The sequence below is a fragment of the Camelus bactrianus genome, chromosome 15 (genome assembly GCF_048773025.1).
Source record: "Camelus bactrianus isolate YW-2024 breed Bactrian camel chromosome 15, ASM4877302v1, whole genome shotgun sequence".
Lineage (NCBI taxonomy): Eukaryota > Metazoa > Chordata > Mammalia > Artiodactyla > Camelidae > Camelus > Camelus bactrianus.
In genome coordinates, this window is record NC_133553.1 from 52207891 (window position 1) to 52228159 (window position 20269).

General features: G+C 35.9%; 1 protein-coding gene across 5 annotated transcripts in view; it reads left to right on the forward strand.

The window, feature by feature from the left end:
* Nucleotides 1-20269, forward strand: part of ACYP2 (acylphosphatase 2) — a 218367-nt gene that overhangs the window by 100529 nt on the left and 97569 nt on the right. For all 5 annotated transcript variants that reach the window (XM_074341148.1, XM_074341149.1, XM_045514346.2 and 2 more), the window contains 2 exons: nucleotides 9653-9669; nucleotides 11146-11255. In XM_074341148.1, the coding sequence (XP_074197249.1) occupies nucleotides 9653-9669; nucleotides 11146-11255 (127 nt within the window). The remainder of the gene's footprint in view (nucleotides 1-9652; nucleotides 9670-11145; nucleotides 11256-20269) is intronic.

The window sequence follows — 20269 nt, forward strand, 5'->3', positions numbered from 1 at the left end:
TAGCTGGCACTGTCACTGTGGCTGTATGTCAGTCTATGTCTCTCTGTGTCTCACAAAACTGCTCACAGTTTTCTCATGAATTACCTAAGAAATAAATACAAACCGTTAGCTTTTTGCCTGAATCATAATGACTATGTAGAAATAATTGACAATAAAAAATGAAAAATTTTAATTTTAATAATGTAAAATGGAGAATAAAAGAGACTCTTAAAAGTATGGAATAGTAAAATCTTAGTGAATGCTGGCTTCTTGGAAATAATAGCTATGAAAGTAAATTTACAATGATGGAAGCTGTAATTAGGAGCATTTGATATGGACAAAATATAGATTGATAAATAAAATTGTCATTAAAACATTTAAATGAAAAATATTCACAATGAAAACTTTCAATGACATAAAAATGAACATGGGAAAAACAGAAAATGACTGAACTGTTCTGATGGAAATTTGATCAGTGAATTAAATTAGCTTATGGAGGTTTTGACAGAAAATATTTTCTAACCCAAAATGACGTAGATTGTTACATTTAGTACGTTCAAATTTAAAACATCCTTGGTGATAAAATGGTAGTCAAAATGTTCTAGGGGTCAACTGTCCTCTGCCTTGTTCTCAAATACACACACTCTAATTTGCAAACAGATTGTGTTCCAAGAATTAGTTTATAAGTTGGTTGTTTGAAATTCAGGAAAATAAACTTACAGGAATAATATTAGAAATAGTGGGTTCACTTCTTAGGCCCTTCTGCAAAGTCTACTCATAGACTCATAGAATTCTTGACAAATAATCAATAAAAAAATCTATAATGAGAATAGAAAAGTGTTTCATTTGAGCCAAACTGAAGATTATGGCACGGAAGACAGCCTCTCCAATAACTCTGAGGAACTGCTCCTGAGAAGCATGGTTTTCAGCACAGTGTTATATCTTGTTGGAACAAAGAACATCAAGCAAATCAGGGGTACATCCCTTCAAGGTTTCAAAAAAACAGATCAGCATGTACACAGCGGAGGGAGTCTTGTCATTGAAGGAGTGTCAGCATTGGTGTCCGAGAAAGGGAGGCATTTAAATCTTTATTTTTAACATGGACATTCTTTACTTCCAGTCAATGTGCCTTTTTCTTTGATAATGAAAGCAGGTGTAAAATGAATTAAATTAGCTTATGGAGCTTTTTTTTTTTTTTTTTTTTTTGATAGGCTACAGACAGGCTGTTCTACTTAGCATAAAATTCGAGTTAACTCATACATAAGCCAGAATGACTTCCCCATACCCCAGTATGTGAACGTTTCTTCCATTAGGCTGCTGCTGCTCTCCACTGCTGTTTCCCTTCCTCTGTTTTTTTAAATAATTTTTTTTGGTTTGAGAACAGTTTTAGATTGATAGAAAGGTTGGAAAGATACTATAGAGAGTTCTTGTATTCTCCACATCATTTCCTCTGTTATTAACGTCTTACATTAGTATGATACATTTGTCACAAGTGGTGAGCCAATATTGATTCATTATTATTAACCAAGGTCTATACTTTATTCAGATTTCCTTAGTTTTTACCTAAAGTCCTTCTTCTGTTCCAGGATTCATCCAGGCTGTGGCGTTACCTTTAGTCATCTTCACCTCTTAGGCTCCTTTGTGCTGTGACAGTTTCTCAGATTTACCTTGTTTTCCGTGACCCTGGCAGTTTTGAGAAGTACTTTGAGGCTAGGTACCTTGTAGAATACTCCCAAATGAGGATTTATCTGGTATTTTTATTATGATAAGACTGAGGTTGTGGGTTATTGGGAGGAAGACCGCAGCAGCCGAGTGCCATTCTCATCACACAGTATCACGGGTGCACACTAGCAACGTGACTTATCACTGTTGATGTACACCTTGATCACTTGGCTGAGATAGTGTTTGTTCACTGTTAAGTTACTCTTTTTTCCCCTCCCTTTCCACCCTCTATTTTTTATCTTCACATTCTTAAGAAGCTCCGTGTTTTTTCCCACCAATTTCTGTTGCACTGGGGGCTTTGGGATGAGAGATGGGGGATTAGGAGACTGGCTCGCTGTTTTTAGAGTGTTTTTAACTATGGCATGACTTATAATGTTCCTGTAAATGTTTATACAATTACATCCAGAATAATAGAATCTGAAAATTTGAAAGGGAAATTGATTAAGCTGTGTATAGATTCTTTGATGTTTTACTAACTCTCAAGTGACTATTAAGGTAAAATACTCAGGTAGAAATGAATTGTGGCGATTGGTTAGTTTCCTTGTGCATTGGAAATTCAGTAGTTTGTTTTTGACAGCATTAACTCAGATTTAGAATAGGAATATCTTATTGGACTACAGGAATAAATAGCAGTTTTCTGTAAGATTACTTAAAATGAAAATTGGGATGAATTACTAAATAGCTTTGTCAGACACCACATGATTTAGGGGTACACATTTTTCTTTATGTAGACAGGTCAGTGGAAAAGCTGTTTTAGAGGTTGAAAATTTTAGTACATTAAAGTCAAGAGACATGTTTAACTCTAATTCCCTTTCTCATCTTTTTTCTATAGCATTTCATTTGTAGTTCTGTTCTGCTTCTTGTTTTGACTTCTCTTTAATCCATTCTCCTTTCACTACAGTTATTTGTGTACACATATCTGTGTCTCTCACTAGACAATAAGGATAGTATTTTGAAGGTCAAGCTAGCTTGTTTTTATATGTCCTCCAGGCCATGCTTCTGGTGGGGACCTCCAGAGTAGCTCAAGTTAAATGGAAGTGCTTGAGGATAGTTGGCTTAGAGAAGAAACAGTAGTGTAATGGCTGTTTCACTCTTTGAAAGATGCCATGGTGTGTGGCTCCAGGGGACGGATCCTGGATGGATGGTGAAAGGGTAAAGTGAAGCAGAATTTTATTCCGTAGAAGGAAGGCCTTTCTAACAATTAAAAATGTTTAAAATCATTAAGGGCTGCTTTGTAAGATAGTGACTGGATGACTTCTTGCACTTAAAATTGACATGTGCAGTTGGTGAAGGGGTGGAATTCAATAGGAAAATTTGATTTTACACGAGAGGATGCTGACGTTTAAAATCCACCACATGGTTTCTGTAAATGTCAACATTTCTTTGTAGATTCCAAGTATGATTTGCTTTGCACACATTCCAAGTTTCTCACTGACACATCTTTCCACAAAGTGAGGTCCAGTTGCCTCTGATTGAACCCGACTGAGCTGCATATTGTGTTTGAGGCGTTCTTAACCGAAGCAGCTGATGTCTGTCCCAGTTTCCAGAGCAATGTGTCTGTAAAAACCCCGCATGTGTCACATCAGCTCCCTTCTCTTTAGCAAGCAAGGTGGCAGCAGTGCAGAGAGGCCGTGGGAGCCAGTGGAAGCATCTTCTCCAGCACAGACCCTGTCCCCAGAGTGCTCTGTTCCAGCCTGTGTGGAGCAACTGCTGAAGATCTGTCTCCACATACCCCCCTCCTTTTTTTTTTTCCTATATGGACCTCCCTGTGTTGCACAGCATGCTTCAAACTAGGGATCAGGACTCTCAAAAAGACTCTGAGAAAATTCCAAGTGGATTATGGAGATTTGAGCAGTTAATTCCCGCATGGTTCACTGCTTCACAAAGTTGATGGGCTGGAGGTCCTGACATCTCTTGATACACATTCCTTCTAAGTCTTCAAAATAAGGGTCGTGGTTGAGGGCCCTAGTCAGTAAGACCCCTCTTAATTATGTGAGTTATTGACAAGTAATACAACGAGTAAAGCAGAGTTCTGGGGGTGTGGTGTCAATCTTCAGGGAAGTGGACTTTATGATAAAATGTATTGCGGAATTGAACACAGCAACCCAGGCACAAGCAGGGCTCCCTCAACAGGCAGAGCAGAAGGGATGATCCCTTTGAGTAACTAACTCCCAGGAGAAGGAGGAAGAGGAAGCACCTGGGATATGTATGTTTCTCCTTTAAAAAAAAAATGAGCTGTAAAATCTAGAGAGAGCTCAACTATTACTTTGAGATGATCTGCACAGCACAGTTAGGGGAGAAGTCAGGGAGGTTGTACATTGAGCAAAATCAGAGAACGACTGCCCTTGTTCTACAGAGAAAGGTAGGAAGGACTACATCACAGTCCTGTTTTCTGCTTTCCTTTTTTTGGTGTGTGTGACATCTTTAAAAACTGAGATCTAATGCACATAATATTAAATATAATCTTTTAAAGCATTTAAAGCATACCAGATATAGTGTGGTTTCTACTATGTTCACAGTGCTTTGCAGCTGTCACCGCCATCTAACTTAGAACATTTCCGTCACCCCAGAGAGTCCCTGCCCGACAATTCCCTTTACCAGTCATTCCCCATCCCACACTCCACACTTCCCCCATCCCTCAGCCAAGGTCTCTGTGATTTCCTTGGACTTTACCTCATGGTTTCAAGGTGGCTGCTGTAGCTTCAATCATTACATTCACCTTGCAGTCAGGAAGAGGGAGGCTACAAGGACGAAATCCCTGGCTGAGCCATCTCCTGTGAAATAGTTTTCCTGAAAGCTTCAACCAATGACTGCTTATATCTCACGGGCCATTTCTTTTATAAGAAAAACCAGGAACTATAGAAGGGCATGTTGCTGCCCAAGTAAAATCAGAATTGTGTTAGAAAAGCAGAAGGGAAAAATGGATTTAGTATAGGCAACTAGCAGTGTCTGCCATGCATATTCACATATTAAAGAAATTTAACAACGTAATAATTACATTTGGTATTCTTTCCCAAATAGTGATGCTTTCTGATTACTGAAAGACTTTGATCTCCATGATCTCAACCTCAAAACACTTCATCCACAACCAAGATAACCTAAATTTCTATTAAATACATATCGAGTCTTTCATATATGACTTATCTCAGTCTAGTGTTTTTTCCACCTATCACTGCTTAAAGCAATGAATAACACTTGTATTATCTACCTGTTTGTCAAGCAGTATGAACTTAGCCTCAAATTAAGTCTTAAAGGACAGTCCTTTAGTTCTACTGTTTAAAGATAAATGTATGTGTGCCCATTATCATTCACAGTTATAAATACAGCCACCATATCCTGCTCTAGTCTCCTATCCCAAGTCCTCTAAGTTCTGTAGACAACCAATTTTTTTTCTCAGTTCTTGTGTTATTAAACTTTCATTTGTAAGCCACATACTCATATTAATATTTCTTGATTTTTTAACTTAGGCATTATCTAGTGACTTCTTTCAACTCTTTATAGCATATAGTATATTATGTATAAACAGACACACATACACACACCAAACACTATGTATTACCATTTAGGTTAAGTTCTACTAGAATCAATACAGAATTTTTATGATTCTTTCCATCTTTGAATGCAGTGAATTTATCATCATCACTTTGAAATTAAACTTAAATTCTGGTCAATATCGTTTTATATATATATATTTGCAATGTTAATAATGAATTATTACAGGACAAATAAAACATTTCACTTAAATATTCACCAGATGATTTTTCTTTCCTTTATTTATTGAACTATGTGCCAAGCTTTGGTCTAGGTGTTGGGGGCATAGTGGTGAACAAGACAGAAAAAATCCTGCCCTAAAAGAACTGACAGTGAAGACAGGAAATGAACATAAAGTAAACAGATAAATAGATAATTATGTAGTATGTTAATCAGTGATATCCATATCCAGGAAATATATACAAGTACATTGCTGTTTTAGATAAGTGGTCAGGGAGTATATTTCTCTGTTAACATGACATTGGTGCAGAGATGTGAATGATGAGAAGGAGCCAACCATGAGAAGATCAGGGGAAAAGCATTTCAAGCAGAGGGAACAGTAAATGCAAAGGCCATGAGGCAGGAATATGCTTGGGATGTTGAGGAACACAAGGAAGAAACATTTGGCTGGAATGGAATGAGCAAAGGGGAGTCTTAAGAGGTGAGGTAGAGCATTAGAAAGGGGCCTGGAGGCTGTGGTAACCAGAATATATTTTATTTTGAAGGTAATGGGGAGCTACTATAGGGTTTTAAACTGGGGAAAGAAGTGATTCTATTTTACTTAAGAAAAGAAAACCACCTTGGCTGCTTTATGGAGACTAGACTGTAGGAGGGCAGAACTAGATGCAGGGACACTACTTGAGGAGGCAGTCGCTGTGGATTAGTTGAAAGATGATGATAACTTGGACCAGGGTGTAAAAACATCTTTACCCATTTTTCTAGAAACAATTGAAACAGAATTAAACTATTTTTTAGCAAGTCTTAAGTGAAGTTTGGGGCTAGAAATAATTAGTAAAATGAGTGCGATGATATGGTTTTGAATATTTAACTATGGTGATCCTGGTTTTGGGACTTTGCACATGCTCTTCCGTGTGTAATGTTATTCCATTCTCATCATACTAATTTTTGCTCATCATTTCTGTCTCAAAGACCCTGTTTCAATAAACCTACCCTAAAATCACCCAAGACTGGGTCATTTGTTTGTCCTGTGAACTCCTACTTGCATCCTGGTTTATGCGTTTTACAACTCACCATAGTTATATTTTTATTTATTTTTTAACATTTTCTTCTTTTTTCTTTTCCCCCTAGTTTTATTGAGATATAATTGACACACAGCACTGTATAAGTTTAAGGCGTACAGCATAATGATTTGACTTATGTACATCATGAAATGATTATCACAGTAAGTTTAGTGAACATCCATCATCTCATATAGGTCATCACAAAATTAAAGAAATAGGAAATTTTTTTTCCCTGTGATGAGAACTCAGGATTTACTCTCTTAACGACTTTCATATCTAACATACAGCAGTGTGAATTATGTTTATCATGTTGTACCCTACATCCCTAGTCTTACATATCTTATAATCAGAAGTTTGTCCCTGTTGTGTTCTACGTTTCAATTGCCAGTTGACTTGTCTGTCTTCCCCACTGGACTGTGAGCTCCTAGATGGCAAGAATTGTCATTTACTCATCTCATTCTCTGCATTTAGAATTAGACAATTAATGAATATTTGTTAAGTGAATAGTCAGAATGTCAAATAGTCTGCTTATTAAATATATCTGAGATGCCCGGTTCTTAGACTATGTCTGTGTGAAACTAGTTATTACATCAGTAGACTGCAGTAGGTAATTTCCTTAACTCTGCAATGTGTGGAGTACCTCTTTTACAAATTTCTCAAACCCTGTCACTGTAAGCAAATGGCCTTTTTGTCATCAGTAAATGGATGGTGAAACAGCTGCTGGGGATTCATAAATGTTGAAAGGTATTATTCCTCACAGAGGCGTGGAGGTGGGGATGAGGGTGCCGGCGGGGTGGAGGTTAGGGGTGGGCAGCATGTTGTCAACCTTCCTCTCTGGCAGCTCCAGTATTTCTGGTGGTGAGTAATAAGGATGGAGGGAGTGATCAAAGTGACAGGCTGCCTAGGCTGCTCCAATACCAAGTCCAATTAGAGCGCAAGACAGGGTTTTTTTTGTTTTGTTTTGTTTTTTTCCTTTTCATTGTCCATAGTTTTTTTCATTTAGGGCTGCCGACTTATGAAATAGCTGAGGCAATATTGATATGCAAGGACGAACTTAAACAGCATCGGTGGGAAATGCATCAGATCTGCAGCATCCTACAAGATTTGCATTTTCCCCCTTGTGATACAATTCTTTACCTGAAATATAAGTCCTTTTCAAACCTTCCCCAGACCTTCCTTTAAGATGGAGCCAACCATTGATTCTAAACTTTAGTGGGCATAAAATCACCTGGAGAGCATATTAAAACTGGATTCCTGGACTCCATCTGTAGTGTTTCTGTTTCTTTAGGTCTGGGAAGGGGCCCAAGAACTTTATTTTCTAAAAAATCCTCAAGTGATGCTTATGCCTCTGGTTCATGGACCACAATTTGAATAGGCAAGAGCTGGACCATATGTTTCCAATTTCTGTTTACTTCAGTTGATATGCTTTCTTTTCTTAATGTCAGCATCATTTGGGGCTGTGCGCTGTTAAGGAACTCAGAGGGGACTATGCGCAATATGCCCCAACCCAGACCTTCAGCTCTACTTGGTTAACATCTTCCGGGATCCCCTCAGTCTTAGGATAAAATGACTGCACAGTTGACAGTTCCGCCTGTTTTGTCTTCTCTTCTATATGGTCCGGTTGACCTGAAGTTTCTCTTGAATTTTCTGCCCCTTCCTTTGATATCTACTAGCTCCTGTCTTTCTCTCCATCTGTATAACAGAATGCCTTTCTGATTCCCCTTCAGATCAATAGTCCCCACTCATCATTCCTCCATATTTTATGTGTATCTTTTAGAGTATTTCATAGCCCCATAAAAATTTCATTTGTGATAGTATCCGGTTTTTATTGCTTCACTGCTCTTTTTCTTCATTTTCATTTGGTACCATAATACACAACCATCAGGAAACAAATGATACTCCTTGTTATGATAAATCTGCTTACAAAACTACATAAAATTACTTAAGCCACTGATCTCTTCTTCTGTATCCTCTTAACCAGGCTCAGTTGCTGTTTGTGGAAGCAATATCTTTGGACCTTTCTGAGATTGGTTTGATCTATCCCCTGTGATTTGCCAATATATTTTTTCCCTTAATTTAAAAAAAAAAAACCCGAGATATAATTTACATTCAGTAACATTTATCCTTTTTAGCATACTGTCATGTAACCACCACCACCACCACCACTGCAACTGAGATACAGAACAGTGCCATCACCCCCAAAAGTTCCCCTCATGCTCCGCTCTCCTCTCCTTCCCACTCCCAGCCCTCGCAATCAGATCAGTTTCCTGTCCCTGTAGTTTTGCCTTTTCCAGAATGTGGAATTAAAATTAAAATAGAAATGTCCTACTACATTTAAACTTGAATTTAGTCCTTATATTTAGAGAAGACATTCTAAAAGCTGAGGATGGGTAAATTTTATGCCAATATACTTAGCTGTTCTTGTAATAAGTATTTTGTTTTATTTATCATTTTAAAATAGAATGAACTACTCAGCCATAAAAAAGAACAAAATAATGCCATTTGCAGCAACATGAATGCACCTAGAGATTATCATACTAAGTGAAGTCAGACAGATATCATATGATATCACTTATATGTGGAATCTAAAAAATGATAGAAATGAAATTATTTACAAAACAAAAGCAGATTCACAGAAATCAAAAACAAACTTCCTGGTTACCAAAAGGGAAAGGTGGGGAGGGATAAATTAGTAATTTGGGATTAGCAGATACAAACTACTATATATAAAATAGATAAACTATAAGGTCCTACTGTATAGCACAGAGAACTATATTCAATGTTTTGTAATAATCTATAATGGAGAAGAAGCTGAAAAAGAATATGTGCATATATAGCTGAATCACTATGCTGTACACCAGAAACTAACACAACATTGTAAATCAATTTTACTTCAATAAATAAATTAATTAAATAGAATGAATATGCAGTTTAGCATTTCATTATACTTTAGTTTCAGAATCTTACTCTTCTTCTCCAAAGAAATTTTTCTTTTCTCTTTTTATTTTAAAAGAAAATAATTTTTTTAAAAATGTTTTCTTAATACATTCAGATATTAAATGTTTTGTTTCTATCATTTACTTACTATTTAATAAATTATATGACAGTCAAGTCAGGAAATACGTAATTTTTTTAAAGGTAGACAAGCTGACATTTCTTTTTATCTTTCTCTTCTACAGGTGTTTGCTTCAGAATGGTAAGTCAGTACAATCTGTTTATTATTTTTGCCATTTCCCCCCACAGTTCGTTCTAGTCACAGAGACAGAGCAATTTTCTACTTAGCACTAACCTATTGCTTATTTCCTGTCCTTGACAGCAAATGAAGAAATATTCATATTTCTTTCAAATTACTGGTTGAGATTTTTATTAAGGATGTCTTTTAAAAGCAGTCTATTAAAAACATTACAGCCTTCCTAGTTTTTTGTAAATATTTCTGTGAATTTCAAAGTTACTTCTCTCGGGGTGATCCAATAAAGCATTTTGATTAGGTATATTTAATACATAGTATGGGATCTTCCACTTGTTCTGCATGGAAGAAACTCTCCAGGCAAGGGTACATATCTTGAATTATAAAATAAGAAATGCCCATGTTGCATAAGGAAGTGTTTCCTTGGTTTCTCAAGTTAAAATATTGCTTTTTAAATATTTATTTTAAAAGACTTTACAAATATCTATTTTTTTTTTTAAATATAGTACTCCTTTCCTAAATGTTAATGTGGCATGTATTTTCACCTACTGTCTGAGCTGGGAATCAGTAGGTGGGTGTCTGTTCCTAACCTCTGAGGGTTCTAACAGGTTCCCACAAGTAAAGTCTCTGCATTTTGAGGTGATCCCACCCTCTGCAGTTCAGATGGCCTCCTTTTTCCTTATTATCTGTGAAGGCTCAACTTAGTTTCAGAACCAGCCCTTACATCAATCCCAGATGGATTGTCTCAGTTTGTGTTGCTTCTTTCGGCTGGGGACACGGGATTGTAGAGCTCTTGGTCATCCTGTCCCCCAAACAGGCGAACAGCATGTTTCTAAAAAGGGCTAGCAGACGGGAGCTACGAGAATTTTAGTATGATGTAGTTCAAATAATTCAAAACCAAAATATTGCTGGGTTTTCATTTGGCAGTAGCATAACTGAATTTGGAACCAGGAAAGGAATTTTTAAAAAACTATTAAGAATAATAGGAGAAATAAATTTACCCAGAGACAATTACAACATTTGTGTGGCAAGTCCAGAGCCAACAGAAAACATTGGAATCATTTAATCCAGTACTTGATACTGATCATAACTGGATATTTTTTATCAGTGAGTGAGAATCTTGGAGTGATCATCACCTGGAACCCAGACTGACAATGTAATGTAGCGTTAGCAGGCGTAAGGGCAACGCAGCTGAATTTTACGGATCCCAAACGTGTCATGGAAACTGTTTTCTGGTACTTCCCGCTATCAGTCTATCTTCTCATAACATGCCTGTCTTTGCTGAAAGTGGAATTTAACGAAAAATACCACTTAAATGAAGGATCTTATAAATATAGCTATTACCATAGGTCAGCTACACAATGGTTGGCCTAGACTCTATTGTAGAAAAACATGATCAGCTTATTACTTTTTGAATGTTAAAATCAGGATGCTCTCAGAGTTTTGATGATGGACTTCATCTCTCTTGTTTTCTCCTGAAACCAGTACACCGAAGATGAGGCTAGGAAGATAGGAGTGGTTGGCTGGGTGAAGAACACCAGCAAAGGGACCGTGACAGGCCAGGTGCAAGGCCCCGAGGAGAAAGTCAATTCTATGTAAGTAATAAGACTAATAACACACTCGTGCAACTTCTGAACTGATTTCATGTTTGGTGATTGGACAATAAGCCAGCAGTATTGATGAACTGAATTCAGTTTGTAGGTTATCACTAGTCTCACATGCTTTTAGGCAGACCAGCAAAGAAATCCTCGGAGTCGAAAGCGGAATTTCTGCCTTTGGGAATGGATTTCCCACTTGAGGCCGTCAAAAAGAGCAGTAGCATCACTCTCCCATCTGTATGAACTGTGTTCTGTTCAGTTTCCTCTAACATGAGGAAAACATCCTTGTCCAAGTATTTCTTACCTGGAGTGGTTGTGGCAGAAGCATTGTGCTGTAGGATGGTTCTTGAAGTTCTTAAAGAGCCTGCAAGGCAAAAAGGTTGCCATCTCCTTTTTATTGTTTAAACATCTTATTTATCTAATTGTAATTTTACTTCTACTGTTAATGGATGTGTGTTTGATGAGCTGTATGGTTACCATAATGAGTCCTCTCAGTCCAAGGGGAACAGATTCAGTAATAGGGAAAAAAGTGCCCTTTGTACACCATGTCATTTTCAAAGACCTTGTCTTTTCAGTTTCCTGATTTCCACTGCTCTCTGTAGCGTTTTTTGCTTTAAGTAAAAATAGCTACTATTTACTGAGCATTTGCAGCATGTTAGGTAGTATACTAAACACTTTACATGAATTAGCTCATGTAATCTTCACAGCAATCTTATGAGGTAGGTACTAATTAATACCCAGTTTATTTTATTTTATCATTTGCAATTTATCTTTGTTTTCTTTACTTAATGTTTTTAGATTTCAAAAGCAATACTTTTTTTTTACTTATTGTAATAAGTGAAGTAATAAAATACAGGGAGGTATAAAAGCAAAGCTAGTAATTGGTCCTTCCCATTTATTTCTCTCCCTTTATGTAACCTGAGCCAGTGGCTTTGTGAATCCTCTCTGAAGCTTAGCCTTTCACTTGAAAATACTTGAGTACGTTTATAATTAGGATTTTGCTTGTTTTTACTGAAATAGAATACTTTATGCATTTTTTTATAACTAGTTTTTCACTTTATGTATATTCAGCAATCAGGAAACTTGTAACTACCAATTTCTTATTTTTCCTAATTTCCTTGTGTATGAGGTACATACTTGCATTTGTGTGTAAAACTGTACCCCAACTTGATAAGTGGGGTGCACAAATTCAATTTCATAAAATATGGGTGACAGTAAATGAAAACAACTATTTTTCAGTAGGATTGTCACAAAATACAAAAAAGAAAGGATTGTGAGACTTAACATTGACAGAACTAATAGGTCAGTGGATGAGAAAAATGCCAAGTGACTACGAAACAGTTTGAGAATGAGGACTACATGGAGGATGGGCACTCGTGCCAATCATGTTATATCCTAATCCATGTTATAGCAGATTTTTGATAATTTCCTTAACATCTATGTAATCGTATCATATATTCTGCCCAGTTTTTTCTTTCCAGCCCCTGCACACCCCCTCCCCTGCCACACTGACAGTCATTTATGTTAGCAACCTGGTGTGTTTTCTTTTGTGTTTTGTCTCCATGTCCTTCACACACAAACACACACACACACACACACACACACACACACACACACATACACACTCACTTGGGTGCACATATATTTTGGGGGTTTATTCAATATCTGCTTTTTAAAAACAGAGTCATGGTGTATGCCCCTCCCTGCATCTCACTTTTATCATTCAAAAATACACCTAGGAAAGTCCCTCCAAGTCAAGTGTTACATACAGCACTAGTTCAATCTTTTTAATGGCTGCTTAATATTCCACAGTATAGGCATATCATTATTTATTACCTTATTGCTAGGAACTCATTGTGTTATTTTTATTTGTATTTTTTCCCCTGCAATAAGAGCAATGCTGTAATGAACACTTTATTGGTGATTTTATTTTAGGGGATAAATTTCCAGGAGTGTGATTGGTTGACTAAAGTTTCTATGTACTTCTGCTTTAAAAATATTTGTCAGACAGCTTTTCAAAACAACTGTAAGCAATTTACATTTTTAAAAATCTTCGTTGTGTTGGCAATTGGTACTGTTGCTCTCTCTCTTTCTTTCTTTTATCTGTTTGAGTGTAGTGATGTGTTATTTTTTACTGTAATTTACATTTCTCTAATTACTGGTTTGTTTGCGCATCTTCACGCATGTGAATTTGTTCACATGGATTCTCTTTTCACAACCTTTACCCATTTTCCCACTGGATTGCTGGTCTCTTGCCAGTTTTTAGGAGCACTTTGTATATTGGTGATGACTGCTAACTCATTATCTGTTATCTCTTTTGCAACTGTTTTCCAGAATTTATCATTTGCCTGTCAGTTTTGTTTATGATCACTTTTGCAACATAAATTGTTTTTAATTTTTGTAAACTCAGATATGGCTATTTTCCCTTTCTGGTTAAAAAACAGATTGTAAGTGCTGTTTCTTAGCTTTCCTTCTAACTTTTTGATGCTTTATTTATTACATCAGGCATTTACTCCAGCTGGAATTTGTTTTTTCTTTACAATATGAGACTGGGGACTATTTTCTACCAGATGGGTAGCCAGTTGTGCCAGCACCATTTGTTAGATAGTCACTCTTTCCCCATTGAATTGAAATACGTTTTGGTCATATGTTAAAATCTCATATAAACTGGATTTTATTTCTGGGTTCTCTGTTCTGGTCCACTCATTGATTTACCTGTTCCAATACCAATACTTCATATTGATTTAATTACTGTGGCTTTATAGTTCATTCATTTATTTGCTTTCTTGGGCATTTATTTTCTCTCTAAACTTTAAGATACTTTAATCCATTTAATTGAAATGATATTTGTTTATTTTTTTTTAAAAATTTTTCTAATTTTATTACAAATCTGTTTTTAAAAATAAACTTTATTTTTTAAAAGTTTTAGATGTACAGAAAAATTGTGAAGATAGTACAGAGAGTTTCTGTACATTTCTTACTGTTTCCTCTGTTAACCTTCTACATTAGTATGATACCTGTTACAATTAATGAACCCATATTGATGCATTAGTATTAACCAAAGTCTATGGTTGATTTAGGTTTCCTCAGCTTTTAACTTTTCTATTTTACGAATCCATATTTTACTTGCTTTTTAATTGCACATATTCATGATATCAAGAGAACTGATATTAAATCTTCCCATCTAAGAATGTAGATGTCTTTTCATTTGCTCAGGTTTTAAAATTTATCTTTCAGTGAGATTTTATGGTTGTCATTATAAAAGTTTTGTGCTTTTCTTGCTGAGTTTATTCCTAAGTATTTGCCTCAGTCAGTTTGGGTGCTTGTGACAAAGTACCATAGACTGAGTGGTTTATAAACAACAGAAATTCTCACAGTTATAGAGGCTGGAAGTGCAAGATCAGGGTGCCAGCATGGTCAGGTTCTGGTGAGGGCTTGCTACTGGGTTGCAGACTACTAACTTCTCCTTGTGTCCTCCTATGTCACAAAGAGGGCTAGCTAGCTCTCTGGTCTCTTCTTTATAAGGGCACTTACCTCTTTCATGAGGGTTTCACCCTCATGACCTAATTTCCTTCCAAAGGCCCCATCTCCAAATGCTATCACATTAGAGATGAGGTATCAACATATGGATTTGGGGGGGATAAAAACATTCAGTCCATAACAGTATTTTATTGCTTTTTTCACTGTTGTGTATGGAATATTTTCCCCATTTTTGTTTCTGGGTGCTTATGGTAGAATAAGGAAAGCCTAATGATGTTCGTGTATTTATGTTACGTCATAGAGTTACCTTTTCAAATATTTGCATTAATTGTACTGGATTTTGTTTGTTTTTGTTTTTGTTTTGTATAGTCTATTGAATTTTTCAAGTATACAACCGTGTACTTAGCAGAAAAAGTCTATCTTTTCCCCAGTGTTTATTTCATTTGCTAAACGCCTCAAGACAGTGCTGAATAATAATAACCATAGCAGGTATCCCTGTCTGGTTTCTGATTTTATTTGAAATGGTTTCAGTTTTTCACCAAGGAAAATGATATTTGCTGCTGATTTTTGGTAAATATGCTTCATTACATTGAATTTCACTCTTGAATTCCTTGAATTAAACTCTGATTGCTCACAGTGTGTTGTTCTTTTGAGTCTGCTGAATATTGCTTGCTAATATTTTATTTAGAAATTTTACATCTGTATTTACAAGTGAGATTATGATTTCCTTTTTTTAGTAGGGGGAGTGGTTACTGTATCAAATTTTGGTGTTAAAAGTTTTACTGGTTCATGCAATGTATTAGAGGGTTTCCCTTTTCATTCATTCTGGAATGATTTAAGTAATATTGTAATTACTGTTCTTGAGTTAACTAAAATAAGTTATGAAATCACTTGGTCCTGGTTTCTTCTTAATGATAGTCCTTTAATCATCTTTCCAGTCTGGTCTATTGTAATTGGTGTATTTGGGTTTGCCACTTGTTCCCATATTCATTTATATTTTGCTAGGAGATTATCCAGTTGTTCTAGGGTTTTCAAATTTGTAGTTGTAGATTTTATAATTTTTAAAATCTCTTTTGTATCTGTGTCTATATCTCCTTTGAAAATTCTTAATCTTATATAATTTTACTCTTTCCTCCTTTTTCCTTAATCAGTCTCAGAAGAAATTTATCTATTTTATTGGTATATCTTTAAAAACAGCTTTGGATATATTGATCATTTCTACATTTTTGGTTTTCATTTCATTAATTTCAACTTTTGTCATTATTAATTCCCTCTTTTTAAATTCTTTGCTGCTCATTCTCTAAGTATTCAACATGAGTGGTAGTTCCCTTTAGTTTTAGTGCTTTTATGTTAATGATAGTGATTAGGCATTTCCCCCTGAATATAGCTTTTGATTTTTCCATAGGTTTTGTTAAAAAGTGTTCTTTTCATTGCTTTCTGGATGGTTTATAATTTCATGTTTTACTTCCTCTTTGAGCTAATATTCAATGGTTTTCTGGGGATGCGTTTTTAAATTTCCAGTGGTTATGATTTTTTAAAGTCATCTTTTATTACTCATTTCTATTTTTATTTGATTATCACCTGAGAATGGGGCCTAGATCTCTACTTTAAAATGATTGTTATACCATTCCAATGACATGATTTATTTTGGATAAATCAATTAGGATGGATGATCCAATTAGGATGCTTTAGGTTGCAAGTAACAGAATATCTGATTAAAAGTGGCTTAATGAAGAGGCTGGTTTTTCTTACTTTCCAAAAAGACTGGGGCAGGCACTTCCAGAGTTGGAACACCATTATGTTAGGGCTCTGGGGTCAGTTTCTCTGGATCCCTCTTGGCTTTCTATCTCCTCTGCTTGCCTGCAAGTCCTTCATACTCTTACAAAACTGATTCAAAGGCAGGAAGAATGTGAGGCTTTTTCATCACACAACCTTCTCTTCTCAGAGAGGAAATTCTTAAAAGACCCTGGAAGATTTCTCTACAGGTCCCACTGGACAGAACAAGATCTCAGGCCTGTGCCCTGGCCTCAAGTGCTGTTAGGGAAGTCTCTGGCATTTTTAGCTTTCCTCCTAGCAGGTGGGATTTGGTGTCAAGGAAGAGAGAGAGGAATGGCTGTTAGGGAGATACCCAACAATGTTTGCTGTAAAAGAGACCTGAAAAGAAGGCGTATTCTCTTTCTAAGACATATGAGATTTCATATATATATATACTTATATATACGTCAATATATGTATTTGTTATCAAGTCCAAATTTGTACTGCTTGCCACACAACAGGCCAGTAAATCAAGAGATGATTGTTGGGCAAGAAGATGGTGGCCCAGTATATGATCATTTTTATAGAAGTTCACTATGCCTTGCAAAGAATGTATATTCTGTAATTATTGAATATAGTGTTCTATATATGGCCATTAAATCAAATTTACCGAGTCATAATGTCCAAAACCCTTATTGATTTTGTCTTTGACTGCTTATCCAATTATGACTGTGGATTTGCTTCTTTCTTCTGGTAGGTTTGTCAATTTTTTCTTTATATATTTTGAGTCCATGTTATTTGATGCATGCAATTTAGACCTATTATAGTCTCCTGGTGACTTAAGCCTTTTATCTTTATGGAATGTTTCTGTCTTTAATAATGCTATTTGCCTTAAAGTTACTTTATCTGATATTAATAGGGATATCACAACCTTAATTTTGAATGTTTGCCTAGAATTTTTTTCATTGTTTTATTTTCAATGTTTCTTTGTCATTATGTTTTATATGTATCCATTGTAAACAGTTGGGTTTTGTTTCTTTATGTAGTCATATAATCTTTGTTTTTAAATTAGAGTATTTAGTCCATTTAAACTTAATGGCATTACTGATATATTTAGAATTAAATTTGTATCTTCTTTGTTCTTTCCACTTGTTCTATCAGTTTTATGTTCCATTTCCTTTTTCTAGCCTTCATTTGGATTGACTATTTTCTATTATTCTACTTTTTTTCTCTATTAGTTTAGAAGTTGTGTATTCTTTTATTCCTTTTACTAGTGCTTCCCCTGGAAATACAACATACAACCATAACTGATATTACTTTATGCTCTTTTCCAACAATGCAAGCTCTGTAGCACCCTTTATGTCCATTTATCTCTCATTTACTTAAGATGCTATTGTGATGTATTTTAACTACCTATTTTAAAGATCATAAGATATTTTTAAAAGTCAGTATTTTAGGGGTTTTTCTTATATTTGCCATTTTCATTATTATTTTTTCCTTCCTAAGTTCTCTAGGCTTCTGTGTAGGAGTGTTTCCATTCTACCAAAAAAATGTTCATTAGTATTTTCTTAATTTGGGCCTACTGGCGATGTGTTACCTCAGTCCTTGTTTGTCTCTGTGTTTTTATTTTACCTTCATTCCTGAAAAATATCTTTGCTGTGAGTAGAGTTCTAACATGGCATTTACTTTTTTTTTCAGTGCCTTGTGGGTACCATCACGGTGTTCTGGTATTCATTGTTTCGTTGAGAAGTTGGCTGTTGGTTTTGTGCTTTGCTTCTTGAAAGTAACTTAGCTTCATTTAAAACAGTAACAATAATAAAATTGCCAGTTTACAGTCTGCAGTAATAAATATAACGTTAAGCCTGTCAGCTGGTTTAGATGATTTTCTCCAGTAATATTTAGCTCTCTGGGTACAGATGCAGAGAAGGCAGGAAGTAGGGTTCATCCAGGGCTGGTTGTTGCCAGCTACAAGGAGCAGAAGTGAGAGAACCGGAACTTGAGGGTATTTGCAAGGGTGTGAACAGAATGATGAATCCTGGAATATAGTTTGGACAAGAAGAGAAATGAACCGGGAAGAAATTGATGGGCAGTGGGAAATAGTTGCCTTATTCAGTTTTGGATCTAAGGATTTTAACAGCTGTCAGTACCATTTTGTTGCACAGTGCAGTCCTAGAAGTCAGTGGAGTCCATACATAAAGGACGAGATGGAACAGGGGATGGGAAGCATCCCTGATGTTGCCTGACCCAGTGTGAGTAATGGTCCAGTATAGATGGGCTCTGTCACTGACTTTTTTCTTTCTGTCTCCAGTGGGTTCTACAACTGAACTTCATCCGAACATTGTTAAGTAGAAATCCCTCCAGGTATCTGAAAGATTATTGAAATTTTGCACATTTTTGTGTTGTCATGATTTTCTTCTTTTTCCTTCGTTCATTCTTTTTTTTTTAAACTACTTTTTATCGTGGGATTTTCAAACATATACAGGACAATAAACTACCTCATGTGTCTATTACCCAGTTTCAATAACAGTATCTGGCATTCTTGTTTCACATATTCCTCCAACTCTTCTCTTGTTTTTCTTATTGCTAGAGTATTTGATGCAAATTTCCTGCATCATATTATTCACTTGTAAGTTACGTTGAACAATATGAAACAGCCAATGTTGGACAAAATTTTGAGCAACAAGACAGCAATTTCATATTGTTCAAACTAATACTTGGCTATTTTTCTCTAACATAAACTCTATGTACCTATCAATCTATTTTTTTAATCCTCACAGGAGATCTACCTCCAAATGTCAAAGTGAATCTCATAATAACCTATCAGTTACACTTCTCATTGGAAGCTTGTCTTCCAGTCTGGATCTAGGCCTGCTGCACAGCTGTCATTCCAATTCTCCCCTTGTCCCTTTCCTGGAGCGGGTTTCTGTTTCCTCAGTTAATGTGTTTTCATTTCCTTGATTTAGCTCCTTATTTTGTTAAAACATAATTCTCCATAAGCTCCTCCAAGAAAGGTGCATGAGAGACAAAAAGTTTGTATCCTTGCCTGCCTTCTGCCCTCATGCTTAATTGGTTGTTGGAGTTATAAATTTCTACACTCAAAATTATCTCCCACTCAGAACTTTGAAGGCATAATTCCATGATTTCTTGTGTTTCTGATGAGAGAGTTGATGTCATTCTCCCAAAGGATTGGGAGCTACACCTATTTATTCCTCCCAGAAAGCTTTTGAGATGTTCAGTTTATCCCTCCTTTTCTGCATTTTCAGTCATCTGCCTTCATGCTTGTTTTAATTTAACTTTAGATGCTGGGCTCTTCGGGGAGGGGAATTAATTGTCTTTCTCCGACAGTTTCTTTCTCTCTCTCTTCTTGGTTCTCCTCTTTTGAAATTTCTACATGGCCCTGATCCTCTAATTTTCAATTTTTCTCACCTATTCTCCCAATTTTTTTATCTGGGAAATTGTCTCAAGTTCATCTTCCAACCTTCCTACTAATTTTCTTTGTCTCTGCTGTGCTATTTTGATTGTTCCTACTTCATAGCACCTTGTTCTTTTTTTATCCCCCCTCATAGTTCTCTGAGGATAGTGTGTGTTTTTCTTTTGGCGGTTTCCTTCTGCTTTCTGCATTGTTTTTGTTTCCTTTAAGTTTCTTTTTTTTTTTTCTTTCACCCATCTTTGCCTTTCCTTTTTTATTTCTGTTTGTTTTGCTTCTTTCTTTTATACCACAGACTTTCCCTACAATCATATTTTCAGTGACTTATTCATAAATATAAACAGACAGC